This window comes from Hippocampus bargibanti, linkage group LG17 (genome assembly GCF_051943395.1).
Source record: "Hippocampus bargibanti isolate YZ-2025 linkage group LG17, ASM5194339v1, whole genome shotgun sequence".
Lineage (NCBI taxonomy): Eukaryota > Metazoa > Chordata > Actinopteri > Syngnathiformes > Syngnathidae > Hippocampus > Hippocampus bargibanti.
In genome coordinates, this window is record NC_142750.1 from 14,788,114 (window position 1) to 14,816,014 (window position 27,901).

At 44.4% G+C, this 27,901-nt stretch overlaps 1 protein-coding gene across 2 annotated transcripts; it reads right to left on the reverse strand.

Moving 5' to 3' along the window:
* Positions 1–12: 12 nt before the first annotated feature.
* LOC148885937 (myosin-9-like) lies at positions 13–27,870 on the reverse strand. 2 transcript variants are annotated; one of them, XM_089018981.1, is made up of 41 exons: positions 27,637–27,870; positions 19,575–19,906; positions 17,923–18,079; positions 17,807–17,834; positions 17,604–17,697; positions 17,264–17,284; positions 15,868–15,960; positions 15,724–15,787; positions 15,510–15,608; positions 15,287–15,430; positions 15,110–15,205; positions 14,232–14,503; positions 13,985–14,158; positions 13,711–13,884; positions 13,512–13,626; positions 12,173–12,360; positions 11,978–12,099; positions 11,843–11,912; positions 11,602–11,762; positions 11,357–11,465; positions 11,134–11,265; positions 10,835–11,041; positions 10,605–10,742; positions 10,408–10,531; positions 10,152–10,323; positions 9,793–10,005; positions 6,841–6,985; positions 5,479–5,685; positions 5,232–5,336; positions 4,909–5,061; positions 4,577–4,825; positions 4,270–4,482; positions 3,978–4,190; positions 3,583–3,744; positions 3,334–3,462; positions 3,159–3,247; positions 2,949–3,072; positions 2,681–2,889; positions 2,490–2,598; positions 1,712–1,884; positions 13–1,458 (listed from the first exon to the last, which is right to left on the reverse strand). In XM_089018981.1, exons 2-41 carry the CDS (start codon positions 19,899–19,901, stop codon positions 1,350–1,352), a joined length of 5,883 nt encoding a protein of 1,960 aa, XP_088875107.1. In that variant the 5' UTR covers positions 19,902–19,906; positions 27,637–27,870; the 3' UTR covers positions 13–1,349. The 2 variants fall into 2 exon arrangements, with proteins under 2 accessions (XP_088875107.1, XP_088875108.1); XM_089018982.1 differs by lacking the exon at positions 17,264–17,284.
* Between the last annotated feature and the right edge of the window lie 31 nt (positions 27,871–27,901).

The window sequence follows — 27,901 nt, forward strand, 5'->3', positions numbered from 1 at the left end:
GCAAACAAGACATTCCCATTTTAAAGCCTCTTTATTTGTAATAGCAAATAACAACATAGTCACGACATTGTTTCGTTTGTTGAGTTGCGGATAAACGTGGCAAAAATGAGATGCTTTTTTTTTGGGGTTACACTTCAGTTAGGATTTCATTTGTTTTTAAGTGCATGCAAGTAATTCATCTGAGCGGTGATTTGAGTATCACATTCTTTTCACTTCCCAGCAGTGTGAGCGAGCCAAAGCCTCCCTTGAGCACAGCGTGCGAGGGCTTCAGGTCGGCAAAAAGACGCTTTATGTGGTACAAGGTTTCACATCGAGGCTGAATTGTCTTCTGCCAGTTTGAGTAAAGTGTACACAGGCTACAGGGATCAAATATGTCCTTCGATCCCACTTCTCCCTCGACGAGCTGTGCCCTGAGAATACAGTGTGTGCCCTTAGGAATAGACAACTGAATTTGAACTTTACCCTGAACAACAACAACACAAAAATTAAGAAACATCTGGGGGCTTTGGATAAAGCGGTTCAGCTGAATTTACACTCTCAATGTGTGTGTGTGTATATATAAGTTCTTTGCTTGCACGATTCCAAGATACGCATTTGGCGTCAACGTTTTTGTTGTTTGATTTTGTTTAGGAAACATGAACACAGTGGTTGAGAATGGATAGGCAAGTGTTCCATGATATTAGTGCAAAAATGACAGAATTTTAGCACAGTCACAATCAAATGCCTTCACTACATTTGACCGAGTCAATACGTTTGCAAATGTCTCATCTTCCATGAAATGTGGGAATATATCAAATGATTAAACTCAAAAGCGGAGTCACATGTTGAACATTTGAGCATATAAACCTTCATTGTGAGGAAAAAGCGCAAGCAAGAGCCAGAAACATGTAGCACTTCCTTCCATTCTTAGTCATAGAAAAAAAAAAAGAAGCATAAAATAGAAATCAATAAATTGAGATATTCCTTTGGTCCTCTTCATCTAAGTTTCATTCCTTCCATTTACTCATTCTTCAATTAGAAAAATAGATCCTACATCAGGGTTTTTATAGTTTGAATGTTTCCTTATAAAAATAGTCACTTTTCCCAGAAAAAGAACATTAGCCTGAAAGAGAAAAAAAAAAGTCCCAAAATGGGTTTGCATGGTCATTCTCCGAGTTTACTTTGAACTGCATGCATCTGTAATGGATAGGTCATCTCGGTTAATTGATCAGCCGTTCGCACGAGACGACTTGGTCTTTGCATCTAGTTTGCATTTGCTGCCGATCGACAACACTAACGGAATTATGCCTGGTGTGTATTTGGGGTTTTCTAATCAGGATTGGTTACAGATTAAGCGTCACTGTGGCAGTTTATTCAGGTTTGGGCTCGGGGGTCTCGCTCTTGGGCTCAGCCTCATCATCACTTTCCACGCCAGTGCGGGTCACAATACGACGCATGGTGAAAGGGAGGTCGCCACGTCTATTAAGGAGCAAAACAAACAAAAAGTAAGCATAAATACTTGGTTTATTCCATTCACCAAAACAGTACAACTCCAAAAGAAAATGACGTTTTTGTGACAATGCTCTTAACCAAAAGGACATTATTTAAATGGTATTAAACGGGGGAGCAAAATGCCCAATTCACGTGACAAAGCTTGTAAATGTGCTCCAAAGGGAAGTGACCCTCATTGTTTGACACAACACCGCGAGCAGCCGGCGGCGCCCCAGCTCACCTTAACTTGCTCTTGAGACTGGACACTTCGCGGTTCATTGTTTCCGCAGATTCAGTGGCGTCCTCCAACTCCCTCTGCAGTTTCCTTCGGGTTGCATTGGCCCTCTGAGCCTCTTCTTCGGCCTCCTCCAGCTGACGTTTCAGCTGCTTCATGCGAGAGTTCAATTTGTCCGCCTAGAATAATAATAATAATAATACTTTAACATACAAGCGCCTTTCTGAACACTCAAGGACACTTTACAATTAAAAGAACAATACACAGAACAATAAAACCATCAATAAAATAGCTGATTAATTAAACTAGACCACGAATACAATTTTAAACAGATGGGTTTTGAAAGTAGGAAGGGAGTCAATATTACAGATGTTGGGTGAAAGTGAGTTCGAGTTTGGGAGCAGAGCAGCTGAAAGCTCTCCACCCCACTGTGGTGAGACGGGCAAAGGGCACACAGAGGTGGAGGGAGAATGAGGATCTGATGAACCGAGAGGGAACGGAAATTTGAAGCAGGTCAGACAGATAAGGTGGGAAAGGTTATGGATGGCTTTAAATGTAAACAGATGTATCTTGAAATCAATACGAAGTTTAAAAGGGATCCAGTGGAGCTGCTGGACAACAGGGTTGATTGATGTGGTGAAAGGAGGGGCTTTTAGTGCGGTTCATCTGAGGAATTTTGGACGAGTTGGAGTTTATGGAGACAATACAAGAACCTCCCGCTGAAAGCTAATGAGGGCTCAGCTGACATCACGGAAAGTTTCCATCAAAATGGGTTGCGGCAGACCTGGTCTTTGTACTGCTCCGTATTGCGTCTCTCATCCTCCACTTGCAGAACGACCTCTTTCAGTTTCTTCTCCGTGCGCCTCACAAGCTTGGAGGCACCTTGACGCTCCCTGAGTGAAACAAGACCAGCGTTCAGACCGGAGACGTGCGGTCCCGTGACATCTCTGCGTCATCTCCCTCCCCAACGTTCACCTGGTCTCCAGGTCGAGCTGCTCTTCCAGCTGTGCAATCTTGGCCTCCAAGGCGGTCATATTGGCCTTGTATTTGGACTTGACGGTTCCCTCCAGCTCTTGCAGCTTGAGCTTCAGCTCTTTGTTCTGACGCTCCATCTGGGAACGTGCCCCCTCGACGCGCTGAGAGGCGCTGCGCTCCGCAGCCAGCTCCACGTTCATCTGCTCCGTCTGGAGAGGGTTGGCGGGGTCAGACGCTCGCCACAAAACTCTGACGCGCTTTCTACAACCTGAAGCATTGCTTTCTTCATCCTGTCATTGATCAGCTCGGTGTTGCACTGCTCCTCCTCCACCTCTTCTTCCAGCTGAGCGATACGAGCCTCCAGGCGTCGGCGCTCTTCCGCGGCTTGAGCACTGCGATTGAAAAGCCGGGAAAAAGGTTGAAGGAAAAGCAGATTTCGGCGGCGGCAGAGATGAAGGCCGTTTCCGAAAGGTCATACGTCTTGGCGGCCTGGTTATTTATCTCATCCTGCAACTCGTCTCTTTCCAGCTGAGCCTGTCGCTTGGCACGCTCCGCGGCACCCAGCTCCTACGCGGAGGAGGCATACGTCAAGAACGTACGTAAGCTTTTAGTCCACATCTTTTTTCTGCACGGGGGAAATCGCAAACACTGACCTCCTGCATCTGGAGCATATCGGCTTCCATGCTCTTTAACTTCTTCTCCGTCTCCTTGCTCTGGGCAAGTATATCCTCTCTGGACAAACGAGTGTCGTCCAGTTCCCTGATGAGTTCTTTCATTTGGGCCTAATGAGCAAACGCAGAATTTGAAACCGAGTAGGAAGAAATAAGTCCAAGTCAAAGGATAACTTATCGCTTCGCTTCAAGATGAAGCTGAGCGGACGGTGCATTCCAACCGGGACTCACTTGGAGTTTCTTCAGCTGTTTGAGAGCTTCCTCCCGGTTCTTGTTGGCCATGTCAATAGCCGCCTCCAGCTCCTTGAGGTCCAGCTCCAGTTTCTTGCGCAAACCCACAGCGGCCGAACGCTGCTTGCGCTCATCCTCCAGCTCCATTTCCATCTCGCGGACCTGAAAAGAGTGCAGGCCTCACGTCATAATGTCGGCCATAACATCGGGACGTCGCCACAATGACATACGTCGGACGTTCGGAGCGAATTTACAAATAGTTGTATTCCATTTTCTCACAAAAATGTGATTAGATTATTTGAATGACTCTAAATGAAAGGAAATTTACGCCATGATACGATGGCGAAAAGAAAAAGGAGGCTGTTATGAATGGGATCTTAAAATAAAAGCAATACCTGCTTGACCAATGACCTCTTCTTTTCTTCGCCCATCTCGTCACGTCCCGCCAGGTCTCGCTCGTACTGAGCCTTCATGGCCTGCATGTTGACCTCCAGACGCAGCTTGGCGTCCTCGGTGGCCTGCAGCTCATCCTCCAGTTCCTCAAGCTGCGTCTTCATCTCCTCCAGCTGCTGGTCCATCGCTCGTTTGGATTTCTCCAGTTCGTGAACCTGCGGGACAATTACGGTTTGCGATGAGAAGAAAACTACGCGCAAGTGGAGAATGAACAACGGTGCCACCGCAACATACGTTCTTTCCAACATCATCCTTCGATGACACCAGATCCTCCATTTCGGCCCGCAGCAGCTTGTTACTTCGGTCCAGATCCTCCTTCAGATCGATCAGGGATTCCAGCTCACGCGTCAAAGACAACGCACGCGTCTCTTTCTCACGGGCCTCCGCCTCGGCACGATCTCGCTCCTCTGCGTAGCGGGCTGATACGTTCTTTTCTTCCGCCAGCATCTAGATGGAGAACAGGAGAACAAGCTTGGTAATTTCTGAAGCACAACCATCACAAGAATCTTGAAATCAACTACACCAAAAAAAGGAGACTGACCTGGTCAAACTTCTTTTGCTTTTTCTCCAGGTTGGAGACAATTTGTCGCAGGTGATCCTGATCAACCAGCAGGTCGTCCAACTCCTGCTGGACGCGGGTCTTGGTTTTGTCCATTTTGTCAAAGGCTGAGCATTTCTCCTCCAGGCGCTGGCACGTTGCTTCGAGGTCTCTTTGCAACCTCTTCTTTCCTTCTTCGGCATTCTCCAAATAGGTGGAATCCTGCTCAAGCTTCTTCTTGAATTCTGAAAGCTGATGGAAAGAAGGAAGGTATGATGACAATTTTTGACGTCGTCCTCGTCGTCTTCTTCACATCATTTTGTGTTGTTGCGCACCTGAGCTTGGGCCATTTGAAGCTGCTTCTCCACATTTCTTTTTGCTTCTTCTTCCTCCTCCAACTGCTCCCTCAAGCTATTCTGATCATCCTCCAGCTGACGCAGACGTGTACCCATTGACAGTTTTTGCCGCGTCTCCTCCTGGAGGACTTCCTGTTGGGAAAAAAAAGACAAAATTCATAATCACCAGTCGGACAAGAGTCTCGATCAAGAGTGGACATGCTTTGGAGAACTTGCACGTGCCAAGTATTGAATTCAACGAAGCAGAAATGCTTTGAATAAACAGACAGATGGATAAATAAATCAAAGCCTGCGCGTGTTACCTGGACATCCTGGAACTGAGACTCAAGTGTGGAGTGGTCTTTAGTTGCCTTGATGGATTTTGATTCCACATCACTCAGCAGACCATTGACATTTTCCAGTTCTGCCTGTTGACGGTCACAGAGCGTGAGAGTGAGAGACCGTTTCAACTTGAGGGAACATTCGGCTTTATTTCGTGTCGACAAGCCTAGCTTAAGACGCAACAGTGTAAACAAGGGAATGAGGCAAAAATGAATATGGTCATTGTACCTGCATTTTTGTGGATTTCTCAGTTAGCTCCAACCTCTGACGCTCGCTCTCGGAAAATTTGAGCTGCAACTCCTGAACTTGAGCTTCAGCCTTCTTCCTGCGATGCTCCGAATCCGCTTTACCCTGCACTAAGCTCTGCAGCTCGATGGTCAGCTCGTTCCTCTCGGATTCCAGAGCCTGCTTGCTCTTCTCCACCGAGACTTTGTTCTGCGAGACGCAACAAATCGGTGGCCATTTGATATAACGTAGTTTCCGGTGTAAAAAGCGCAACCCCAGTGAATGGTGTATTTTCAAACTTTTTTCATATATAAGGCGCACCCTCAATAAATGAAAAAAGGTTTTCCAACTCTAATATTTTTATAACATTTTACAAATATAAGGCACTACAGTAAAGGCTGAGGTTACGTACTACTTCTACAGGGGGGAATGGAGTCAGTGGCTGCTGACAGTATAGTGAAACCTCAACTTATGAACTTAATTGGTTCAGAGTGTGTAAGGCGAAAAGTGTGTATCTCAAAAAAGAAATTCCCATAGGAAACCATTAAAATGGGAATAATCCGTTCCCGGGTTTCCATAAAATATAGTTTTTAACTAAATAAGCCTTAAAACTACACACAACATACCTTATTCTATGTATAATAAATGTGCTATTGTATTGTAATGAAAGAAATACACTGCATTGTATCATAAAGTCACAAAGAGAGGCACATTACATGAGGACTGTAATTAAAAATAAACTGTGCTGTAAAATAAAGTTTTTTTCAACTTCTTCGATTCCCAGAGACCGTCGCTTTGAGAGCACGGAAACACCTTTTGCAACAGACGCACCTTTGATGGCTTCTGTGTTCCGGAGAATGGGAGCAATGGTTGACTTAGCATAGCCGTGCTCGGCCACTAAATCACACAAACGCACACCTTGTTCGTGTTTTTCAATTATCTCCTTCTTCTCAGCGACGGTGATTTTATTTTGTGTCTGCTTGGGGGGTGTGCAAAGTATCGCCGGCTGGAGCGCTGTTCGGTCGTGTGCTTCCGCCAAAGATCACTCCGCCAGCCGTGGTGGGTGTGTATTATGAAAATAGTGCTTATTATAAGGTTTAATTTTCATAAATTAGAGGTTCTTAAGACGAAAAGTTTGTGAGATAAGGTGTTTGTAAGTTGAGGTCTCACTGTAGTTGCGGCACCTGTTGTGGCTCAATATTATTTCATATAAGGTGCACTTGCATACAAGACGCAGGGTCATCTTTTGAAGAAAATAAAGGCCTTTGGGTGCTCCTTATACACCGGAAAATACGGTGCTTTTATTAAAAAAACATTGATATGAATATGTTCAACCCCTGAAGGGAAAAGAAGATGTTCCAATACCCGCTTTGCCTGCTCCAGCTGCTCGTTTAATTCATCAAAGGCTTGGCCGTGCTTCTGCCTCATGTCAACCATCTGCTGTTCGTGGACTCTGGCCTCATCTTCCAGAGCCCTTTTCAGTTGAGTCACTTCGGTCTCACGCTTGGTCCTGGGCAGGAAGAGCAAACTTACATTTTAACACAGACTCGTAGTTATGTTGCACTAACAGCAATAACTTCATTGCCAGGGTCACATCAATAAACAGACAGCCAATTTCGGGAATGCATCTGTGAAATTTAAAAAGGGGGCCAGTTGGCTGCCTTGTGTCTGAAAAAGGGGGGAAAATGTCACTGCCCAATGTCACTAGATTGCCCGAGTATACAAAACTCTTTGAAATTAACCAAAATACATTCATTGTAGCATGATATTTCTAAATTGCAAATGAAAACCAATATTTGAGTAAAATCTATTTTTCTAATATATCAACAATTTTAATTCAAGTCAAAGAATTTATTCATACATGAAACAAACAAACATTTTCAATTTTATTTAGTTACAGCACAATCAATCCTGTGCTATTTTGATATTCTACGGCAGGGGTGTCAAAGTCGTTTTTTTGCCGCGGGCCACATTGTAGTTATGGTTTCCTCTCGAGGGCCGTTATGAATTTGGGGAACCCATTAGAATGTTTAAATTCCTTCAAATATTACATATAGAGCACACATCAAATTAATGAATAACTCAATTTCAAATCTGAAGTCAAGAATAATGACTTTTATTGTGGTTGACATCCAAAAATATGAAATTTTGGCTCAGATTTTAGCAATCATCATGGAATTTAACAAGTTTGATTTGCTTTCGCGGGCTGAAAAAAATGATGTGGCGGGCCAGATTTGGCCCGCGGGCCTTGCCTTTGACACCTGTGTTCTACGGTATTACAGAAAAGACAAAGAGAACAGACTGGCACAATATTTCTTACAAGTGTTGACTTAAACAAATGTCTTTTCTCCCGTTCTCACGCTCCGTATTGAAACGATCCGCCATGTTGGATGTAAATACAGTAAAGTCTCGTTATATCGATATCGGTTATATCGATAGTACCGCTTATTACGATACTATTTTCATTTGCCTTGCACATTTCTAGTCTTTTTATGTATAATTAGTACCGTTTAGTACGATACCCGGTTATGACGATAATCCGGTTATTACGGTGCTCCTTTTCATCCCCCGCCGGCCATTTTTGTTGTTTATATCGATATATCCGTCGCGCCATTGGTCAACTTGGTCACGTGAGCCACCATCGGTCGCGCTATTGGTCGACTTGGCCGTGTGACTTTGTCACGTGACACACCATCGGTCGCGCCATTGGTCAACTTGGTCACGTGTCTTGGTTACGTGTCACGCCATCAGTCGCACCATTGGTCGATTTGGTCAGGTGACTTGGTTACATGCCCAGCACCCGTGTAGCAGAGCCATTTTCATTTTCAGACGCTAGCTCGTGTGTAGCAGACGAGATTGAAGTGTTTGTGTTAAAAGGTAAAAATGGGAAGCAGAAGAAGATTGATGACTTTTTTAAATTGTATACATAATACAGTAAGATGTAAGCGTTGCAGTTTCCCTGTTGTGTTATGTACATGCCCACTGTACTGTATATGAATGCAATCGTTTTTTGCAACAATGTTTCTTGTTTTGTCTGCTGAAGCGCGATGATTTTGAAAATTATTAACATTCCATACTGTGTATTAAAGGACAGCCGATGTCACTTTTTATTCAAATGCAAATAAAAATGACTTCACGCCAAGACGTCTTGCATTGCTTGTGAATCCAAACAATGGCTTCAGATTCGGATAATATGCTTTCTTGTTACACATCCAGTTATGAATATGTTTCAAATACACTGTAGTTCTGAAGATTAAAGCATACATGTTTACAATCATTAAAGAATTATATGTGCCATTTTGAGGCAACATTGGGGGAACATCTCTCACCCAAAAAAAAAACGGAGCTAATGGCCAGCTCCGTTTCTTATATGGCGCTTGGCTGCCCTCTTTTGGCGGCTTTGGTTTAATGCAGTTCGGCGCAGGATCGGATATATCGATAGTCCCGGTTATATCGATATTTTTTCGGACTCCCTTGGATATCGATATAACGAGACTTTACTGTACTTCAATGCACCACGGGTATATAAATATTCGATTATCTCTTTTGGCAGTTTCTGGCGGACCACGGAAAAGCCCGAAATATCCTCTACCATTTGGAATTTGGAACGCACCGAAAAAAATGCAAGGTGATTATGGCTAAATATCAGTATGGCAAGATAGCAGAGGACAAAAATTAAAACCTCTGATGGAAAACGAACACTTTTCAATTGCCGTTTAACTAAAAGTGTTTCTATAGCTATTTTCACAGATGTCAGATGTGACGCAGATCATATCGAAAATGCGCTAATCGTAATAGACATGCGCCGGTGCTGGCGCAGTGGAGTTCCAACGTTGCGCCGGAGGCTGTCAAAATGCGTGAACGGCGCGGCCCAGATGTATAAATACACCTGATAGATAAGCCTATACTATCATAGCCACCTCGTTGGCGAGGTGTCGGTTGGGGCGGACTGGAAAGTGGGCTCTTTCCACCTGACCCACCAAGGACGATATGGAAACGACCAGGGGAACACCTGGCAGCCCACTGGGTGTGGCCCGGCCCCCTAAGAGTGTAAGGAAGTTAAGGGCCGAAACACTTGGTTGAAGGGGGTTCTCTTCCTCTGAAGATCGCCTGGTGGTTTGTGCTCTAGAATGCTGGAGTACTTCATCTCATCCCTGCAATTTACATGTAGCCCTTCAATCCGAAAAGGAAATGTCCAAACGGAATGATACACACACACAATCTTTAGTCAGAGGTGGTTGAACGTGGCTGAAGGATAGTCACCGAACGCTCCGAATTTGTCACAATACGCTTCAAGTTGCACATGAACCACACTACCTGAGTTCTTGCTGTGCAGCAGTGGAGTCCAGTGTGTCCTCCAGCTCAGTCTTGAGAGCCTCGAGTTCCTCGCCAAGGTCCCGCCGGTGTTTCTCAGCTTTGGCCCGGGACTGGCGCTCCATCTCTAAATCATCCTGGAGCTCGGATATCTGAGCATCCATCTCTCTGATCTTTTTCTGAGCCATGTTCTTCTGCGCTGCTTCCTCCTCAATCCTAAAATGGGAAGCGCAACACTTTGTCCATGCGCATTGCTTCAAACATTCAAGCATTGGTTTGAATTCATCGTCAAGCATAGCGTGAGCATTTGATTCACCACCAAAAGATATAAACGGGAAACGTGCTGCGTCATGGATAACCACCTGGCTAGCGCAGCCTGGAGCTCTTCTTCCTTTTTGGCTAATTGGGCACGAAGCTCGGCAATCTGGGCCTGCAGCTCGGCGATTTGGTCGTGCACATCGGTAAAGTCACCCTCCAGCTTGCGTCGGTTCTTTTCCAGCTCCTGCCGCTGCTTCTCTTCCCTGCGCAGTCGGTCTGGGAGAGAGTCAAAACAGAGTTTGTCAACCACAGATATTGACCCTGGAAACCAGTAACTGTAGCACAGATGCACCATCCTACCCTCAAGGTCTGTGATCATAGCCTCGTGTTTAGTCTTCAGTTTCTGAAGGCTCTTTGATTTCTCCTCCTCTTCCGCAAGGTTGGTCGTGAACTCAGAGATTCTGTCCTCCATCAGTTTCTTCTCCTGATTTCACAAGGTTTTTTTTCCCCTTCAATTAGATTAACAAACAACACAACACACAAATGCACTCGCGCACCTTGTTAAGTTTGGCATTCTGATCATCGAGGACCATGACATCCTCTTCGAACTTCTTCACTTTGGCCTCCATGGTGACCTTCTCCAGTTGCAGCTTCTGTCTGGCTCCCTCTTCTTCATCCAACTGTTGCTCCAAGTCCTATTCGCAGACGGATAAGAATACGTTTCACCCCACGCTTTCATCCTCCTCTGGAGGCGTTTTTTGGAGGTTCGAGAGACTCAACAACTTACCGAAATATTTAGCTGCATCTTCTTTTTTTCAGACATCAACTGAGAAGCTCGCTCTTCCTCCTCCTCCACGCGGGCTTCCAGGTCGTGGAGGATCTCCTCTAGTTCCTGCTTCCTGGCTGCCAGGCGAGCTCTCATTTCTTCGGCCTCGGCGCAGAGTTCTGTTTCGGCCTGAAGCTGTTCCTGCAGGGCCATCTTCTCTGCACTCAGCTTCACACACACACACACACAAAGCAATTCAAATGTTAATAAGAAGTGCTCCCTTTCTCCAGTGAAAACGTTTCTCGATTCTTTAGTGGCACCTGCTGATGTTGGTCCTCCAAATCCTGGAGCTGTTGTTGCGTATAGATTTGTTTCTCCTTCACTTTGGTCAGTTCGTCATCCTTTGCCTGCATCTCCTCTTCCTGTCTGCTTACTTGAAGCAAAGGCTTCACCTGAGGAGATATTTTAATGTATGACCACATTATGAAAAGAATATCATGCAAAAAAAAAAATACAACTGTGAGAAATAATCAGACATCTTACCTTGGTGAATAGTCTCCACCACTGCCAGTTTCTGAGTTTGAGATAAGCAGCGCAATTTCTCTGGATCACCTTCATCGCAGTCAGCTGCTGTTGTCGCTTTGCAAAAGCCCTGTGAGGGAGGGGGGGGGGGGGGGGGGGGGGGGGAGATCATTCCATGAATTAAAAAACATCATTGGCAGACATTTCGATTATTTTGTAAATGGAGATGCAGTGCTAATGGCTAAAACCGAGCACGTTTGTCCAACCTGCGGGCCAAAACGCCTCTGCACCACGCCTGGAAACTAATAATAATGTCGGTGATTTTCATGTCCCTCTCCTCCTCCAGGTGAGCAAGAACTCCAGCTCTGAAGAAAACTTTACTTTGGCCAATTCTGTATAGATTAGGATCGAGCTCCAAACTTTTGATCTGATTGGAGAAGAAGAACATTCAAGGTGTTGGGCAGAGAGTCTTCATATAGGAAATCAAACCGAAAATATCTATCTTACCATGAGCACACAGGCCTGCTTTCCATCCATGAAGCCTTTAGGAATGGCATTCGGAGTGAGGATTTCATACCTGCGAGGAGAACGGGTCATGTTGGCTATTTTGAAGTAAGAATTGAGGTTTCAACATTTGGCTACCTCTGTCTGAACTCCTGGAAGACAATTCGGTTGGGGAAGCCTTGTCTGCAGATACGGATGCCCTCCAGGACACCGTTACATCTAAGCTGATCCAGAACCAGGTGAGGATCCAATTTTCCTGCCTGGTCAAGCGAAAGGAGGGTTGTGGGCAAATCGATGATGAACGATGGCTCAACATTTGTGTTTCTACCATACCTTTTTCTCATGGTTGGGGATGATGCAGCGGACAAAGTTTGGATTTGTGTTCCTCAGAGTGGCCATAAGTTTGGACAGTTGCTCTTTGTAGAGCTGGCCCACCGTGCGGAACATGCCCTTCCGGGTCTTGAAAGCACCCGGCATCTCCGACATACCCGAGACTTTATCCAGTCCGACGATGCGGTCCACTAAAGACAGGGCAAATGTCATCAAGTAATCACTCAAAAAAGGCTCAGATTGAAGAAAAAGGTGAACGTTGACCAGCGCAAATGTCAACAAATGCATGGCAAAAACAAACAAAAAACAAAAACATCATCCACTTCCTCTCAGTAGAGAAAGTAGAGGGGAGAAAACTTGCAACAATAACACCACACGATAGATGGGATGCAGACTGAAAGTGAATTGGGAAGCCCAATCCAGTCAGGTGACAGGAAAAAGACAATCACAAGGGGACGGAATCGACAGGGAAGGCAAAACAGTGCGGTGGGTGAATGTCAACTGCTCACACTGTAGTTTGGTGTCAAAACTACACGTGGCAGTTTCGTTCATGTTCAGAAGGAAAAGTGACAAACTCACGACAGTGGACAATTATTTTTGTGACGACCCAACAAAGGAGGAAAAACACCAAACCCATGCAGCAGTGTGTACCCATTTCTGCAGTAACCATGACCGCCACCAGGAGTCCCACACAACACTATTCACATGGGGGGGAGGGAAAGGGAAAGTTCGATCATGGAGCGGAAAGTTGAAAAACAGTAAAAGCACACAAGAAGCTGAAACATTTCATCGATATTACTTCAACGTAAGCTTTCGGGGAGAGCAGGTTTCGAGCACCGGCGGGGAAGAAAATAGGGGAAACAAAGCACTTAATAATTATGTGTCAGACAAGAGGATTGTTATGAAAAGGCATTATGATGGGGGGATAAAAGAAACCTTGTCACCTGAGTCTGAGTGCAGTATTGGAAAACGCTGATAAAAATAGGCTCTCTGGGAATTCTGTACCTCTGAAAGCCATCGGTCATTTGGATACAATATAACGTACAAAGCGGAGCCAAACGGGGGGTTTCGAAGGGACAGATTTGAAGAAAAGGGAAAAAAAAACACAAGGTATGCACACCAGACAATAAAGAGAAAGAAAGCAATGTGAAATGAAAACGGAGACAAAAAGCCAGAATTCAATATTGCTGACAGCCAGCAATTTGGCGCCGATATAGCAGAGAAACGTGATCTGATTACGTTTTTAGTCACAAATATTAGGCGAATCTTCCCTTATTTATTGAAGTTGTGTCATAAAATATCATGTGTAAATTAAGTGGAAACAAAATATTTCCTAACTTACCGTCCCTCCAGAGTTCAGAGACAAATCTGTCTGTTGACTGGTTGAGCAGTGAGGCGACATTGTCATTCAAAGGGTCCATGTTCTTCATCAGCCACTCATCCGCTTTATAGTCAACCTGATTTGTCAAAAGACACATTGGCACAAAGCACAGACGACGACTAACAAAAGAAAAAAACAAACGATGTCTCTGCCTACTCACCTTGCCAGCGTAATGGATAATGCAGAAATCGGCTTCATCCTTCAGTTTCTTTGGCTTAAAGAACTTGGGGTGGGTGCCCTGCTCCTGAAGCACCTTCTCAACAAAGCTCTTGTCTGTCGCTTTGGGAAACCAGCACTCTTCATCCAGCAGAGCGAGAATACCGGGAGGGCTGGCCTGCACAAAACGGGGAGTGGGATGGAGGGGTGCTTCATACATCACCTAAAAAAAATGAATAATACTGCGCACAAAATGTCCCCCCCTGCCAACCACTTACAGGCTTCTCGATGAGTTCAATGCAAGGCTGCAAGTCGAGGCCAAAATCGATGAAGCTCCACTCGATGCCCTCCCTCTGGTACTCCTCTTGTTCCAAGATGAACATGGTGTGGTTGAAGAGCTGCTGCAGCTTCTCGTTGGTGTAGTTGATGCACAGCTGCTCGAATGAGTTCAGCTGGAAGAAGGATGAGGGGGAAAAAATGCTCAAATTGTTGCCACATTATTTACCAGCTATACTTTGTCCTTACCTCAAAGATCTCAAAGCCAGCAATATCCAAGATGCCAATAAAGGAGGCTCCTTGTCTCTTTGTTTTGTCCAGGGCTTTGTTGATCCTCATAACCAACCAGCGGAACATCCTCTCATATGTGGCTTTGGCCAAGGCCTCCACGGCAAATTCTGCTTGCTCCTGGGTCTGGGCCTTTTGGACATAATCTCGACCCACCTTGATTCTCGGTGATAAGATGGCCCTGGTGAAGTCCGTCACATTCATCCCCATGAGGTGGCAGACCTTCTGAGCGGCTAGGGGGGAGGAAAAAACAAACAAACAAATGGAGCATCTGAAGAGAGGATTCAAAAGAATGGAACTATTAACTCATTGAGTGCCAGGTGATGTGCAAAAATGTGTCGGCTCCAGTGCCAGGGATTTTGACATTTTCAATCAAATTGCAGGACCCACAGAATATTAACGTTTAAGACGACACAAACATTCAATACAGCGTAAGAAACCTTATGCTCTCTTTTTTCATCAGAAAAAAAAAGGTAATTCCAAAATTATATGGCTCTGGAGTTATCAGATCTTAAAATTAGGGCAGCTGTACAAAATACAATACATGTTGATTGATAGAGCGCGGAAGCTGTAACAAAGCACTAACATGGACAAAAGGCAAATGCTGACCCCTTGTGGAAGGGAAAAAACATGGCCAGAGGTCCGGCAGGTGCTTAATCGGCACCCCCACAAGAAAACAACAACAACAACAAATTGGGAATGGTGCTCCATGTCAAATTTCTCAATTCCCGAATAAATTCATGACTGGCAGTGAATGAGTTACAGATACAGTACAATGATAGTCCACCGTCAAACATTTTTCAGACTCTAAACATCGCTTGTCTACGTTCAGAACCCACCTGTGTTGTCAGGCATGGAGGCCTGATCGGTGTGACGTTCCTTCTTGAAACTCATGTTTCCCAACTGCAGCACGGAAGCCACGACTTTCAGCATTCCTAAACAGGCGCGCACAAAACATACCATAAGTAACCTGCAAAATGGTTGATGGGAAACGGTTCCCCGCGGGCGGGCCTTACCCATCTGCTCTTCCTCTGGGATGCTCATAATCCTCATGGCATCGATGGTCTCGGCAAAAAGGTCTTTGTCCTGTTGTCCCGGAATGGTCACGTTTCCATTGGAGAGGAAACGGTAGTTGTTGTAATTTTCAAGTAGGAGCTCACCTAAAGAAGGAGAGCGGGGAGAAGACAATAAAACTTGCAGTTTGGAAAATGTTGTAGTGACCAAGTGTGATGGGGATACCGCGTAATTTGTCTCCAGCCCCAGTGAGCAGGTAGTAAAAAATGTGGAAGGTTCGCTCATCCCTGGCCTGACGAATGGCACGTGACTTCTCTAGCAAATCTAGCCATCACTTCGTTAAGGACAATTGTTTGAGGTGCTGCGATGATCCAACACATAACCACATCCATATTTGAGTTTAAAAAAATAAAATAAAGAAATGGGGGGAGAAGGATACAAGTTTCAATGTTTGCACCAACAATGTAGCCGTTGACGTCAAAGTTGATCCTGATGAATTTTCCCTACAAAAAAATAAAAATACTACATTCAACCACATTTTAAAATAAATAATAATAAAAAAAACACTTATAGTAGGTCTTACAAATCTGGATGAATTGTCATTTTTTACAGTCTTGGCATTTCCAAATGCCTCCAGGATTGGGTTTGCCTGCAGAAGCTGCTTCTCCAGCTCACCCTAGTGAGAAATAAAAAAGCAACGACAGTATACTACATTGTAAAAATGAGGAACATTTTGCCTAGTTTTGAGAACAACCTGTACGGGGTCGCTGTGTTGGCATTATTAAAATGGGAAATTTGAGAGTATCAAAAGAGACCAATCAATTGAGTGACATTTAATAATAGCTCAAGTTCATACATTTTGACACTTTCTCTGTTAAGACGTGTTTTATAAAGAACTTTGTCCGTGCTAAAAACTTGAGAAAAGTCAATCGGGATGCCATACACAGAAACGAAAAGCCACACCCCGAGAACCTCATCCAGCCATCACCAGAGTGGAAAGAAATAAAAACAACATTGAGATACAACACCAAGGGAAAAAACACAGGGTCACACAGTAATATATTTAAAATGCCACCCCGCTGAAATGAAACTGCATTAACCCTCATATTATGTGAAGGGGTCCATTTTACACGTTGACTAAAGCACTGGATACCCTTTGTTACAGACAAAAGCAATGACAGACGCTGCTTAGCAAATTAAAAATATCGCTTGAGAAATCACAACCAGGAGACTGGAAAGTAGAACCTGGACAGAGAGAAAGAGCACGCGCCGAAGAGAGAGCCACGGAAATCCTGGAACATTCAGCAAGGCAAAAAAAACCAGCCAGGCAAAAAAATCCAGCTCCCAGGCCAGAAATAATCAATTATTTCCTTCATAAGGCTCTCTCCTCCCCACCTATCCTACAATTGTCTGGCTGTTTTTTTTTTTTTTTTTGTTTTGTTTGACGGGAACGCATAGAGCACAGGTGTCAAAGTCAAGGCCCGGGGGCCAAATCCGGCCCGCCACATCATTTTTTTGGGCCCGCGGAAACAAATCAAACGTGTGAAATTCCATGACGCTTGCTAAAATCCTCACCTAAATGTCATATTTTTGGATGTAAACCATAACAACAATCATTATTCTTGACTTCAGATTTGAAAACTAGTTATTGATTAATTTGTTATGCGCTCTATATGTAATATGTGGAGGGGATTAAACATTCTAATGATTTCCCCAAATTCATAACGGCCCTCGAGAGGAAACCCTAAGTACAATGTGGCCCGCGGCAAAAAAATGACTTTGACACCCCTGGCATAGAGTTTCGACAAATCTGACAACAAACTTCATCGGTAACCTGTCCCCTGACCCAATCCGGAACAACAATTGACATAGCAAAGGGGAAGCCACAGGACGTGGAGGAGGGAAGGATGGTGTTGACAGAAGCAGGTGGGGAGGAAGAACGAATAATAGAGCGAGTGAGAGAGAGAGAGTTAACTCACATGTGACAGGCTCGAGCTGCTCTGCTGACGGGAAGAGAGAATTATGACAACCTCAAAAAAAAAAACGGAATGATGGACACTTATTCTTGTTTTTGCCTAAACCACCCCATTGCGCAGCGCGCTAAAGTCACACCAAAAAATGCATCAGCTACGTGAAGACGTGTTGTGTATCGAGTGTTAAAGCGCCACGAGCGTTTGTCTCAGAATCCGCACAATTGTTTGTCAAACACGCTTTACCTCCTGGAGAGGATGGAGCAGCAAGTGTTACATAACCACGCGCTGACGTTGGCAGGAGTAGTCTGATTAGCAATATTGTACAAGAGGTTCGGGGATGACTTACCTGATCTTTCTTGGTCTTGTGAGAGGAGGCCACATGAGCCAGATACTGGATGACCTTCTTGGTGTTCTCAGTCTTACCGGCACCGGACTCTCCTCTAAGAGCCAAAAAAAAAGGGGGGAGGGGGTGAATCAAAATAGTCCAATTGAAACATACAGCACAAATAAAGAAACTTTCTATCAAGGTGTGAATGATCAGAAACTCACGTGCAGAGAATGGACTGGTCTTCACGATCTGCAAAAAATAAAAAAAGATTGAAAAAGTTTGATTGGGCAGAGATCACAAGTGCAATGGACATTTTGTCTTTGCGGTGGTTCCTTACCCTGCATCATACTTCTGTAAGATATGTCAGTAATGGCATAGATATGGGGGGGCATTTCGTGTTTCTTCTTTCCCTTGTACATCTCAACAATTTCCTCGGAATAGATGGGCAGGTTTTTGTAGGGATTGATGACGACGCAGAATAGGCCGGAGTATGTCTGCGGGATGCAAAGGAAAACGCTTCATTCAATAAGCTTTTATTTCAGGTAGGTGTTCATCAGTCTGGATAATGATTGTGAGTTGAAGGTTCTGGTACAAGTTGGCTCATTTGCTGAAACGTCTCGCGAGGCTTTCTCATGAACTCCACATTGCTCATATCCAAGAGTATGCAACGTCAACCGCACCCAGCGATAAATATTCAAGATGAAGGGCAAGTATTGCATTGTGTTGCAATGTCACCACTACGTGAGGAGTTACAAAAGTCTAATCGAAAGTAGATTGCACATTGTTTCTGATTCAAGAGCAGCGAAGGCATACATAACACTTTAGAGCAGAGGTCGGGAACCTATAGCTCGCGAGCCTTATATGGCTCTTTTGATGATTGCATCTAGCTGGCCGATAAAACTAAATACATATTCTCGATTTTTTTTCTGTTCATTTCCTGCTTGGGCTGCAGTTGGCGGAAAGCGCGATTTTGATTGGATGATACGGGCTCCTTTTAAATAAGCCCAACGAGTGAAAAAAAATATGACAAGTATTGTACACTTCAGGTTGAATGAACTGAAGGATTCGCCTCTGATTCTAATTTGCAATAAAACAATACCATGAATGAAACAGTTGAATATCAGTGGCACTTTGAGCCCCGTGCTAACGTTAGCATCAACATACTTATGCGAGAGACAACAAAAAGCAAGTGTGGCAGCTAATGAGCCATGTGCAGGCAAGCTAGCAGTAACTTTGCGAATGGACCCGGCAAGTTGACTTTCATTACGATCGTTTAGCTGGATTTTTACCAATCATGAGGAACGGAAAACCATTCATGTTAATGGTGAGTGAGATAAAGTTATTTTAAAGAATACATTCTGACATTTATTGAAAAGTGGCCGCTCATGCGTATTTGCATGTGTGTGTGTGTGTGTGTGTGTGTGTGTGTGTGTGTGTGTGTGGCTCTCACTGAAAAACATTTCTAAATATTTTACTTTTATGGCTCTCTTAGTCAAAAAGGTTCCAGACCCCTGCTAGAGCTACAAACTGTAAGACTTCCACATCCAAGTTTCTCTTTCCAGACTCATTTTTTTGTTTGTTTCCTGATTCCTGTACCACCATTCCAAGTTCTTGTTATCTGGAATCTTTCCCTTCGGGACGCACAAGCGCCAACAGAGCCTGGAGGCACTCAAACCAACTGCAGGCTCAACCTCAAGGGGGGGGGGGCATGACCCAGCCCGGACAAACCGAATCATACACCACCCAGGACATGGAGATAAACATCATTTGCATTCCATGCCCGCATATCAAACCCTGCTTCCTGTTTTCAGACTCAAGAGCCATGACAGGGAGATCGGGGGGAGACAGGAAGTAGATAAAAGACAGTAGTTTAAGATGGCGTTTCTTTCTGTAAATGGTTCTAAGCATAGAATTGTCCCAAAAATATATTAAATTAAGCAGTGCATCAAGCGATGGATTCATTCAAACTTTTGCGTGCATCAAACTCACGTATATGAGTCCGGAATAATATCTCTCCTTCAGGTTGTGCAGCACAGAGGCTTCGTTCAGGCAGGTGAGCTCCGCCATGTCTTCCACCTTGCTAAACTTGGGTGGGTTCATCTTCTGGATGTCGTCCTTGTTCACCCTGATCTTCTTACCGGAGTCCGCCAGCTCGATCACGCACTCCTCGCCTCGCTCCTCCTTCAGGGAGCCAGCCTCAAAGCCCAGGCGCTCTGAGGGAACCCATACCAGCTTCTTGGAGGCCCAGTCGGCCTGTGCTAGCGGGTTGTTGATCAGGTTCCGGTCGGCGTAAAGGTACTTGTTTGGGTCTGCCATGGTAGCTGTTTCATAAAGACACAGAGTGGGGGGGGGGGGGGGGGGGAGTGGCATTGATCATCATTAACATCCTCACACAACACTAATAAGACCAACACCAAGATTCAGTCGAGTCTTGCTATGTGAAGCTTTTTTTTCTTTCGCATGCAAGCTTTGAAGAACATTAAAAAAAATCACGACCGATGGAATGCACAAGAGGAAATGCCTGCTTGAGACAGGTCAGGTCGACCTAAAATCATTTCTCACATGTCAACGGTTAAAAGGGCAAAAACAATCAACGGGAATCGGTGAGATCGCCTCATGACTTTGTGCGCCAAACCATTGTTTGGAAATAAGCTTTGGATGCCTCGAAGAGGAAGGATCGTAGGCAGGGTCAACCCACCATATCAAAAGTTGCAACAAAGCAAAAAGACGTTTCACCACAATGCCATGCACAAGTTACGGTATATACAGTACAGTCTTGTTTTCAATGGCAAGTGAAATGCACAAGCGAACCCGTATTTCATAGGGTCCCGTACGCCTCGAAAAGTTCATAAACAGCAGCCTGTTGACAGGGAGTGCTGCGGTTCAAAAGCGACTCGACGGGTATTACCAGTACAGAGAGAAAAGAAGGCTGTGTGCTAAAAAAAAAAAAAAAAGAGTTAGTGCAAGTCTTTTGCCAATCGCCATCTCAAACAATGCCACAGAGTTTATTTTTTTCCGGGTTGTTGTCACTCTCGGCTGCCTTCTAGCCAACTTTTGCGTGATTGTGGTCAAATGCAAAACATGGCAAATGACACCGGAGGCCCTCATGCAACAAATGATGGTGATACAATACAGTACTTTGCAACAGACTGTAATTTAACATGGCAAAATGCTTTAACAGGAAATATCCCGTTGCCAAATTTTCATGTTCCACATCAGCAAGGTAGAAATGAGAGTCAAACATTTTAAAAAGAAAAGTTTCTCATTGGAGAGAACGTCATGACAAACTGAGCTTTACACCTGACAGATCAATTTAACAACTCTCACGAACTTCAGTGAAGACAGACGTTATATTGTTTGGTCCCAATGGCCCACGTACATCTCATCCTGTAGACTTGGTCGCCCTGGCTCCTTATCTGAAGTCAACAGTCTCAAACTTGGGTCTTAAACTGGACAGTAACTTTAAACTCGACTGACAAATTGGTGGCTTCTTTCATCTGAGGCATCTGGCTAAAATAAAACCTCTCCTTTCTCATGAGCACCTTGAAGCAGAATTCATGCTGTCACATCTCGGCTCAATTACTGTAATTCACTTTACTTTGAAGTCAGCCAATCCTCCATGAAGCGTCTCCAGCTGGTCCAGAATGCTGCTGTTCGCCTCTTGACTGGTACTCCTAAGAGGGAGCAGGTAACTCCAACCCTGACATTCCTTCATTGGCTCCCCATACATTTAAGATTTATCTTCAAGATCTTATTTGTCTTCAAATCTTGAAATGGCCTCGCTCCGAGGTCGTACACCCCTAAGCATCTTCCTGACGTCTCAGGTGTGCTGACCAGACATTACTAGATGTGCCAAAAACTAAACGGAGACTTAGAGGCGTTGCTGGTCCCACTCTCTGGAATGACCTCCACTAAACATTTGGCAAGTACCTTCGCTGGCCATCTTTAAAATCCATCTCAAAACTCACTTGTACACTTTGGCATTCGACTCAGCATGATTCAGACTTGATCTTTGTTTCACTCCCTGGTGCTTCCTATTATGTTTGTGAGGTTAAGAGCTTTGTTATAGGTTCAACTGTTGTTAAAGCGCTATATAAATCAATATGTATTGTATTGTATGAACATTCCAAAATATTGGATAATCACGAAAAGGTTAACGGCGCCCAGACCATAAATTCATCATCTTTAGCGACACCCCAATAAAAAAACAAAACAAATGGCAATCACGACTCAGAAGAGGTGACAGCACCCAGATATGAATTCAAAATAGGTCGTTACCATCGAACGGGCTTTGCACCCGTTCCACCACATTAACCCTGTTCCATGAGAACGAAAGCAGTGGGAGCATCATTCTTCTCATGACCCCGACTTCCCCCTATCCTCCCATCAACCTCCCGAGCATGCAGCGGCTGAAATCCATCATTGCTCAAACCGCCTCCAAGTTCAACTCGCGTTGAACGCTCGCATCCTGTGAAACTACAGCTTGCAAAACCAGAGAGGCCGTCATTCTCGGTTGCTTCTGCACCCCTTTTTCTCTGCCTTTGGACAAACTAACCACCTCAGCCAGGCCCACAACGAGAAGCACCCTCCACTGTTTATCTAGTCTTTTCAGGGTCACATTCCTGTCGTACTCACCCTCTCAATCGGGGAGAGAAATTCCACAAATGTCTACACTTTTTTGCGCTAAGCCTCCTCGTCTCAGACCATTCGTATTTCGACACGCACGCATCAGCTTCAACCGTGTCATTATTACCTCACAGCCTAGCAAAGGCACACCCATGGTGAGACCGCGTGGGTCACGCAGACGTGAACATGACTTCCTCCTGTTCATCTACTTTGCCTCTTAAAAACGCACTTGGCACTTTGCGATACGATTGGAGCCGATGCACACGGTTTTTTGGGGGGCTGGGGAGTGACACCACTTTGCCGCTTGGTATTTGATGAACTATAAAAGGAGCTCATCCAAAGTCTGACTTTGTTTTGATGTTTCAAATCCACAAAATCAAGCTGCAGCAAATACATGGCTGCAAAAAACATTGAGTCAACATCTGCTGGCGTTTAAGGTGCTTGCAGTCTGAACGATAAAAATTGCACAAAAGATAATGACAAGACAACCCCCCCAAAAACGGCAAAGAAAACATTGCCGTCAGGTGGTTACTTTTGAGTCATTTCCGGTGTAAAAACAAAAACATTTGCATACGTCTGTGTTGATTTCGACCGCACATGCTTGACACAGAAAATTCTGTGACACATTTCAAACTCCATCTCAAGAGAGCGCCTTAAGACCAAAATAGCTGACAGCTAATTTGACCGGGGCTGCTCCATATTGAAGACTCAGACAACCGTACTCTAGATCGGACCTTGCCTCCAAAAACTGACATTGAGGGAGAACAGCAGCCAAAACTGTCCCAAAACCCATCAAACATAATTGGCGGCGAAATAAGACAACAGCCTTCTTGCCGATACGCCCAAAAGGATGCCGCAGGAAATTGTTTGTTTGTTTGTTTGTTTGAAATATCATTTGTATCAATTTGTTGCCCGCTTGCCCCGTCAATCCTACTCTGATTGCGCGAGATTGCAAGTGGCTCATAAGGTTACTTATTAACTGAATACATGACATTTGGTCAGACTCACAGAGCCGGAGACCAACCGCTGGTTTAAAAAAAAAGAAAGTAGAGAAGGTTTACAACCTGATTCACACGATTAAACATTAATAGACTAATGTCACATTGGTCGAACGAAAGAACCAGAAGTAGCAAGAGGAAGTCAAGTTTGGAAATCAAATGCAGATACAAGCCGATATTTTCAAGGCCCATAAACAGAGCAGGAGAAAATAAGAGCGGCAAATCCAAAGAAAATTGAAATTGTGTCTCGAATGGCTGACAAAGGAAGCGGGTCAACGTGGGTCTGTCGACGGAAGCCATAGATCCCATCAGACTCATTCATTCCTTCCTTTCCGCCTGGGTTATTTCCTGAGTTACTGTAACAACCTGCGGCCTCTTAACACAGAATGACCAAGTACAGTCAAAACTGCCGTCCCGCTCCTACAGAAGGCCGCACGGTTGCGTCGGATTGACACAACAACAAAACCGCTGGCACCGCTGTGCTTCTGCCAAACCGTGAAATCCAGGAGTCTCATCTCGCATGACGGATTATTTTCACCTCAAGCTGTACACATTTCCCATTGGCACGTTGAAAACAAGAAGGCGAAGGCCAAGACAGATAGATGATGATTGATAAATAAATAAATATAAGTAAATATAAATAAATATAAATCTTTTCAGAATCAGAATCATCTTTATTATTAAGTATGTAGAACACACAAGGAATTTGTTTCCGGTAGAACACGCTGCACTAGTATCATCGTCAAAAAAACTGCTAAGTGGCACTATACAGTTCCAACCTTTCGGCTTTTCCCTACTCGGGGTCGCCACAGCAAATCACTATAAATAAATAAATACATGGGGGCAAAATGGCAACTAAGAAACCATTTATAGAAATTCATTGTCTATAGATTTGCATGGTTCTTGGACACACACACCTTACCATAAAAAGAAAAAACTGAAGACCTTGCTGGAAAACTGCTTTGCTGCATAACTCTCCCCGAATCCCACAACTTTCCACATTCCCCAAAACCAAGACCACTCGAACGGCAGGCTGGCAAATACCGTCATCGTTAAGTTCAGTTTCCACCAAGCAGTGCTTGACGGTGCAAATTGTCTTCCTTCCATTCCACAGGGTGTAGAAAATAATCGCTCGTGCTACACCACCACTTTCTGGCACACATCGTCGGTCTGTCACACCCTTTACTCCGCCGAGGGGTCAACAGACAATTGTCTGAGGAACAAGGACGCAAATACAAGTCGACTAACGTTACACAAGTAAGATTTCGGGGGGATTTCCAGCTATCCCACCCCCAAGATGGCTCAAAATGTTTGATACTTTAGTTACCACAAGCAGAACTTTTGTCAGTACTGTATCTCGCACGACTTGGTAGAAAGGAAAGTGTTAACAGGTTGAAAATAGCGGACTCAAAAAAGGTGCTCGATACCACAAAAGAATGCAAAGGGTGCATTGGAAGCACCTTTTCTTGAGAGGAATCTTCATCTTGTCTGTAGTTTATGACCGGACCGCTTTATCCGCCTCCACCCTTTTGAATGATTGTTGTTTTGAACTTTGGCCTTATCAGCGGCAGACTTTATCTGGGCTACTCCCTACGGAGTATGCAAAGAAGCCAAACAGATGAACCTGCTATTGTCTTTTAGACCCTCGCCTCATTTCGCCAAGTGCTCAGACCTCATTCGGCCGACACGCCGCGTCCCAGAGAGTCAGGAACAAGTCTGGCGATGTAACGCGAGCTCAAAATGTCAGCGCTGATATTCACAAATTCATAAAAGGTGCAAAATCATTCGTTTGACCGGTGTCTTCACACAGGTTAATATAGTCATAATAGCAGAAGGCAGTCTTGGATTCCGCTATTTCACAACTGCGTAGCTAATTGCTCGCCCATCGCATGATTCATAACAAAAAGAAATATTTCTCAGTTTCAACGTCGGACCAAGGCTCATTTCACTTGGATGCTCATGCGGATGCTCACCAGCATGCATTTCGTCGAGGCAAACATTTCCTGGTATTGTTTGGTCTCTTTTTGAACCAATCAGGCGTGCTTTTCTGTGTGTGTGTGTGTGGGGGGGGAGAGAAAAGAATAGGCAAAAACAATGCAAAAAAACAAACATATAGAGGAAGAAAGCCAAGGGTGAAGGAAACAGAAGAGGATAAAGGACCATGACACGGATACTGAAAAAAATAGATTGGGCAACCAATAAATCTGTAGGGAGGCATTTACTGAATCCAACCGATAAATCTGGCTTTTGACCAGAGACCACTTCTTCTTTTCCTTTCAGTTTTTCCCTTCATGGGTCGCCACAGCGAATCAGTGTCCTCCATCTTCAGAGGTTTGATCCACATGTTTGTTCCGGCCAAGATTTTATGTCGGATTGCCCTTCCTGACACAACCTTCTGTATTTATCTGGACTGACTTATGTCCCCTTGTGCTTACACAACAAGCAACTCTATGAACTGAATAAAGATGAAGATGCTCAGTAAAAGGCTCCCAAACACACTGATTTATGATTTTTAAAGAAATTATCAGGAAGACTGAAGCCCTAAGGCCAATCGTGCATTTAAATAGAAACCATCACTTGCTAAATCCCACATATCAATACGACGAAGGTGACCTCACGCAGGTTTACAAGAATGCAGGCAAACATGAGCTGAAATTATGACTGTGTCTGATTACACCCGTATGTCTAATCGACTGGAGGTTTCCCATCTTAAATGCCACGGAAGAAAAAAAAAACATCTACTGCTTGACTTACTGACTGACTGACTTCCGTCACAGGCAACTGTGGTAATCGCAAGACAAACTGGTTTGGATTTGCATGACCATTCTGGAAGTCACTACCTACACACCCAAACGTGCATTTGTTCATCTAATTTTGACTTGCACCACTCACAAGTGTTTAACTTGCCAAATGTTTACTCAGGTGCATAACAATGGGGTTTGACAAAGTCCAATAAAGCAAGGGACAAACGTGTAGACAATTGGGTCTAATTTGGGGATTTTTTTTCCCCGTTCTACATTTTAAAATTGGCAGAGTCACAATCATCTGCTCTGACCAGAAAATGTTTGAACTGACTGACAAGGATGTTTTTTTTTTTCTCTTCAGAAAATGGTCAAGGCCAACAATCATAAATGTTAAACCTGGTCGAGTGATCTTACATGTGGATGGTGAACATCGAGGTTGACAAAGTCACTGACCCTGCAACCGTAACATGAAGCGGAACCGTAGCTGTGTTGCCAAAAACTTGCACTTTGTTCATAATGTGCTGCCATGGTGTCAACTGAAACGTTATATATGAAGATCCTAATGGTCTTTGCTCGTATAATTACTCAAAAATACGAAACTACTGCCATTAGCCTGGGTGAGTGATCTCGATTATGCCAAGAAGAACAAAATGACTCCAAAGTAATCAGTCTGTGCATTTTCTGAACTGTCAATTTATAATGGACTATGTTTAATAAAACGAAAGAAATATAAAAGAACACAATAATTGTTCTTTACGTCGGAATGTGACTTAACATTCCACTTAGAGGTGGAAAACGTGCATCTCTAAACACTAATTGGGCGAGCGCCAGCGGTTTCGAACGAAAAAAAATGACACAGGTGTAAGCAATGACAATAATTGGGGTTCGGTTGTATTTTAATAAAGAACAATACAATAATAGTCTACGAAGACATGGGCATTAACGCTGGGGTGCTAGAATTACGATCCAGACAAGATTATCCGTGCTATTGGGCATCGGCAACAAGAGGGGCATCGGCGTGAACATAATCAGTCAACTTCACTCGGAGCTAAATAAACCAAAGTCGAATGTATTCAAGGCTAGGCTAAAGTTTGAAAAAGAGCAAAAAAAGGCACGGTCAGACATTCAGGTGACACGCCGGGGTGACGTAAAACTGGTCGTCCCGTGGACAATGTGACGTCACACCGCCAGACAGACACGTTACTGACCACACGCATCACCGATGTCGAACCGCTAAATAATAGAGTACTTAATAATGTGCCATACGGTATGCTCCTAGTCGAAATGTGCCATCCGTTTTATTTCCGTCCCAGTTGGGCTAAAAAGTAGCGGCCGCCCAGTCACCCGGCCGGCCTCATTCAAGCGAATCACTTCCTGCCTCTGCCCTTGTGGCTTTAGCTCGCGCCAGCTGGCAAAACGCGGATGCAAAAAGAATGGCTTCTTAAAAATCGTATACAACGATGCATGCTTGGGAATATTTGAATTATTAAATTGCAATTTGCATCCATCATAGTTCTTGAGTCGTTCTTAAACAAAATCTGTTCCATCAAGTGCCGCTCTAAGCCAGTGGCGTAATGAACTAGCATGCAAAGCTTCCTGGTTCGTATACTCGAGTGAATGAAGAATTGTGAGGCGCAATAAAGAGAACACGAAGCGAAAAGTGATGACGGTGTAAATTATTACCTGTTTAAAAGGTGCGGGACGCCTTCGTAACGGTAGCTCGGTCGGCGTGATTCAAACTTTCTTTTATCCAGTCGACTACTGCAGTTTAGCCGGGAGTGGAAGCTACACTACAAGCGGTCCTTTCCTCCCTCTCCCTCTGCTTTTTACAATCTTTTTTTTTCTTTCTTCAAACGCCTCTTCCTTCTGCCCTCCCTCTTGCACTTGCAGCTTAGTGGCTCGCGCAACTTGAGTTGAGTACGTCGCCCATCGGGGTGCGGTCCACGGC

Bases quoted from the DNA above. Each gene is read 5' to 3' on its own strand.
- LOC148885937 (XM_089018981.1), bottom strand. From the start codon at position 19,901: ATGGCAGACCCAAACAAGTACCTTTACGCCGACCGGAACCTGATCAAC. The intron at 15,961-17,263 runs GTGAGTTAACTC...ATTTCTCACTAG, and splicing joins GCAGCTCGAGCCTGTCACAT to GGTGAGCTGGAGAAGCAGCT. The intron at 3,248-3,333 runs GTCAGTGTTTGC...TCCTCCGCGTAG, and splicing joins ATATGCTCCAGATGCAGGAG to GAGCTGGGTGCCGCGGAGCG.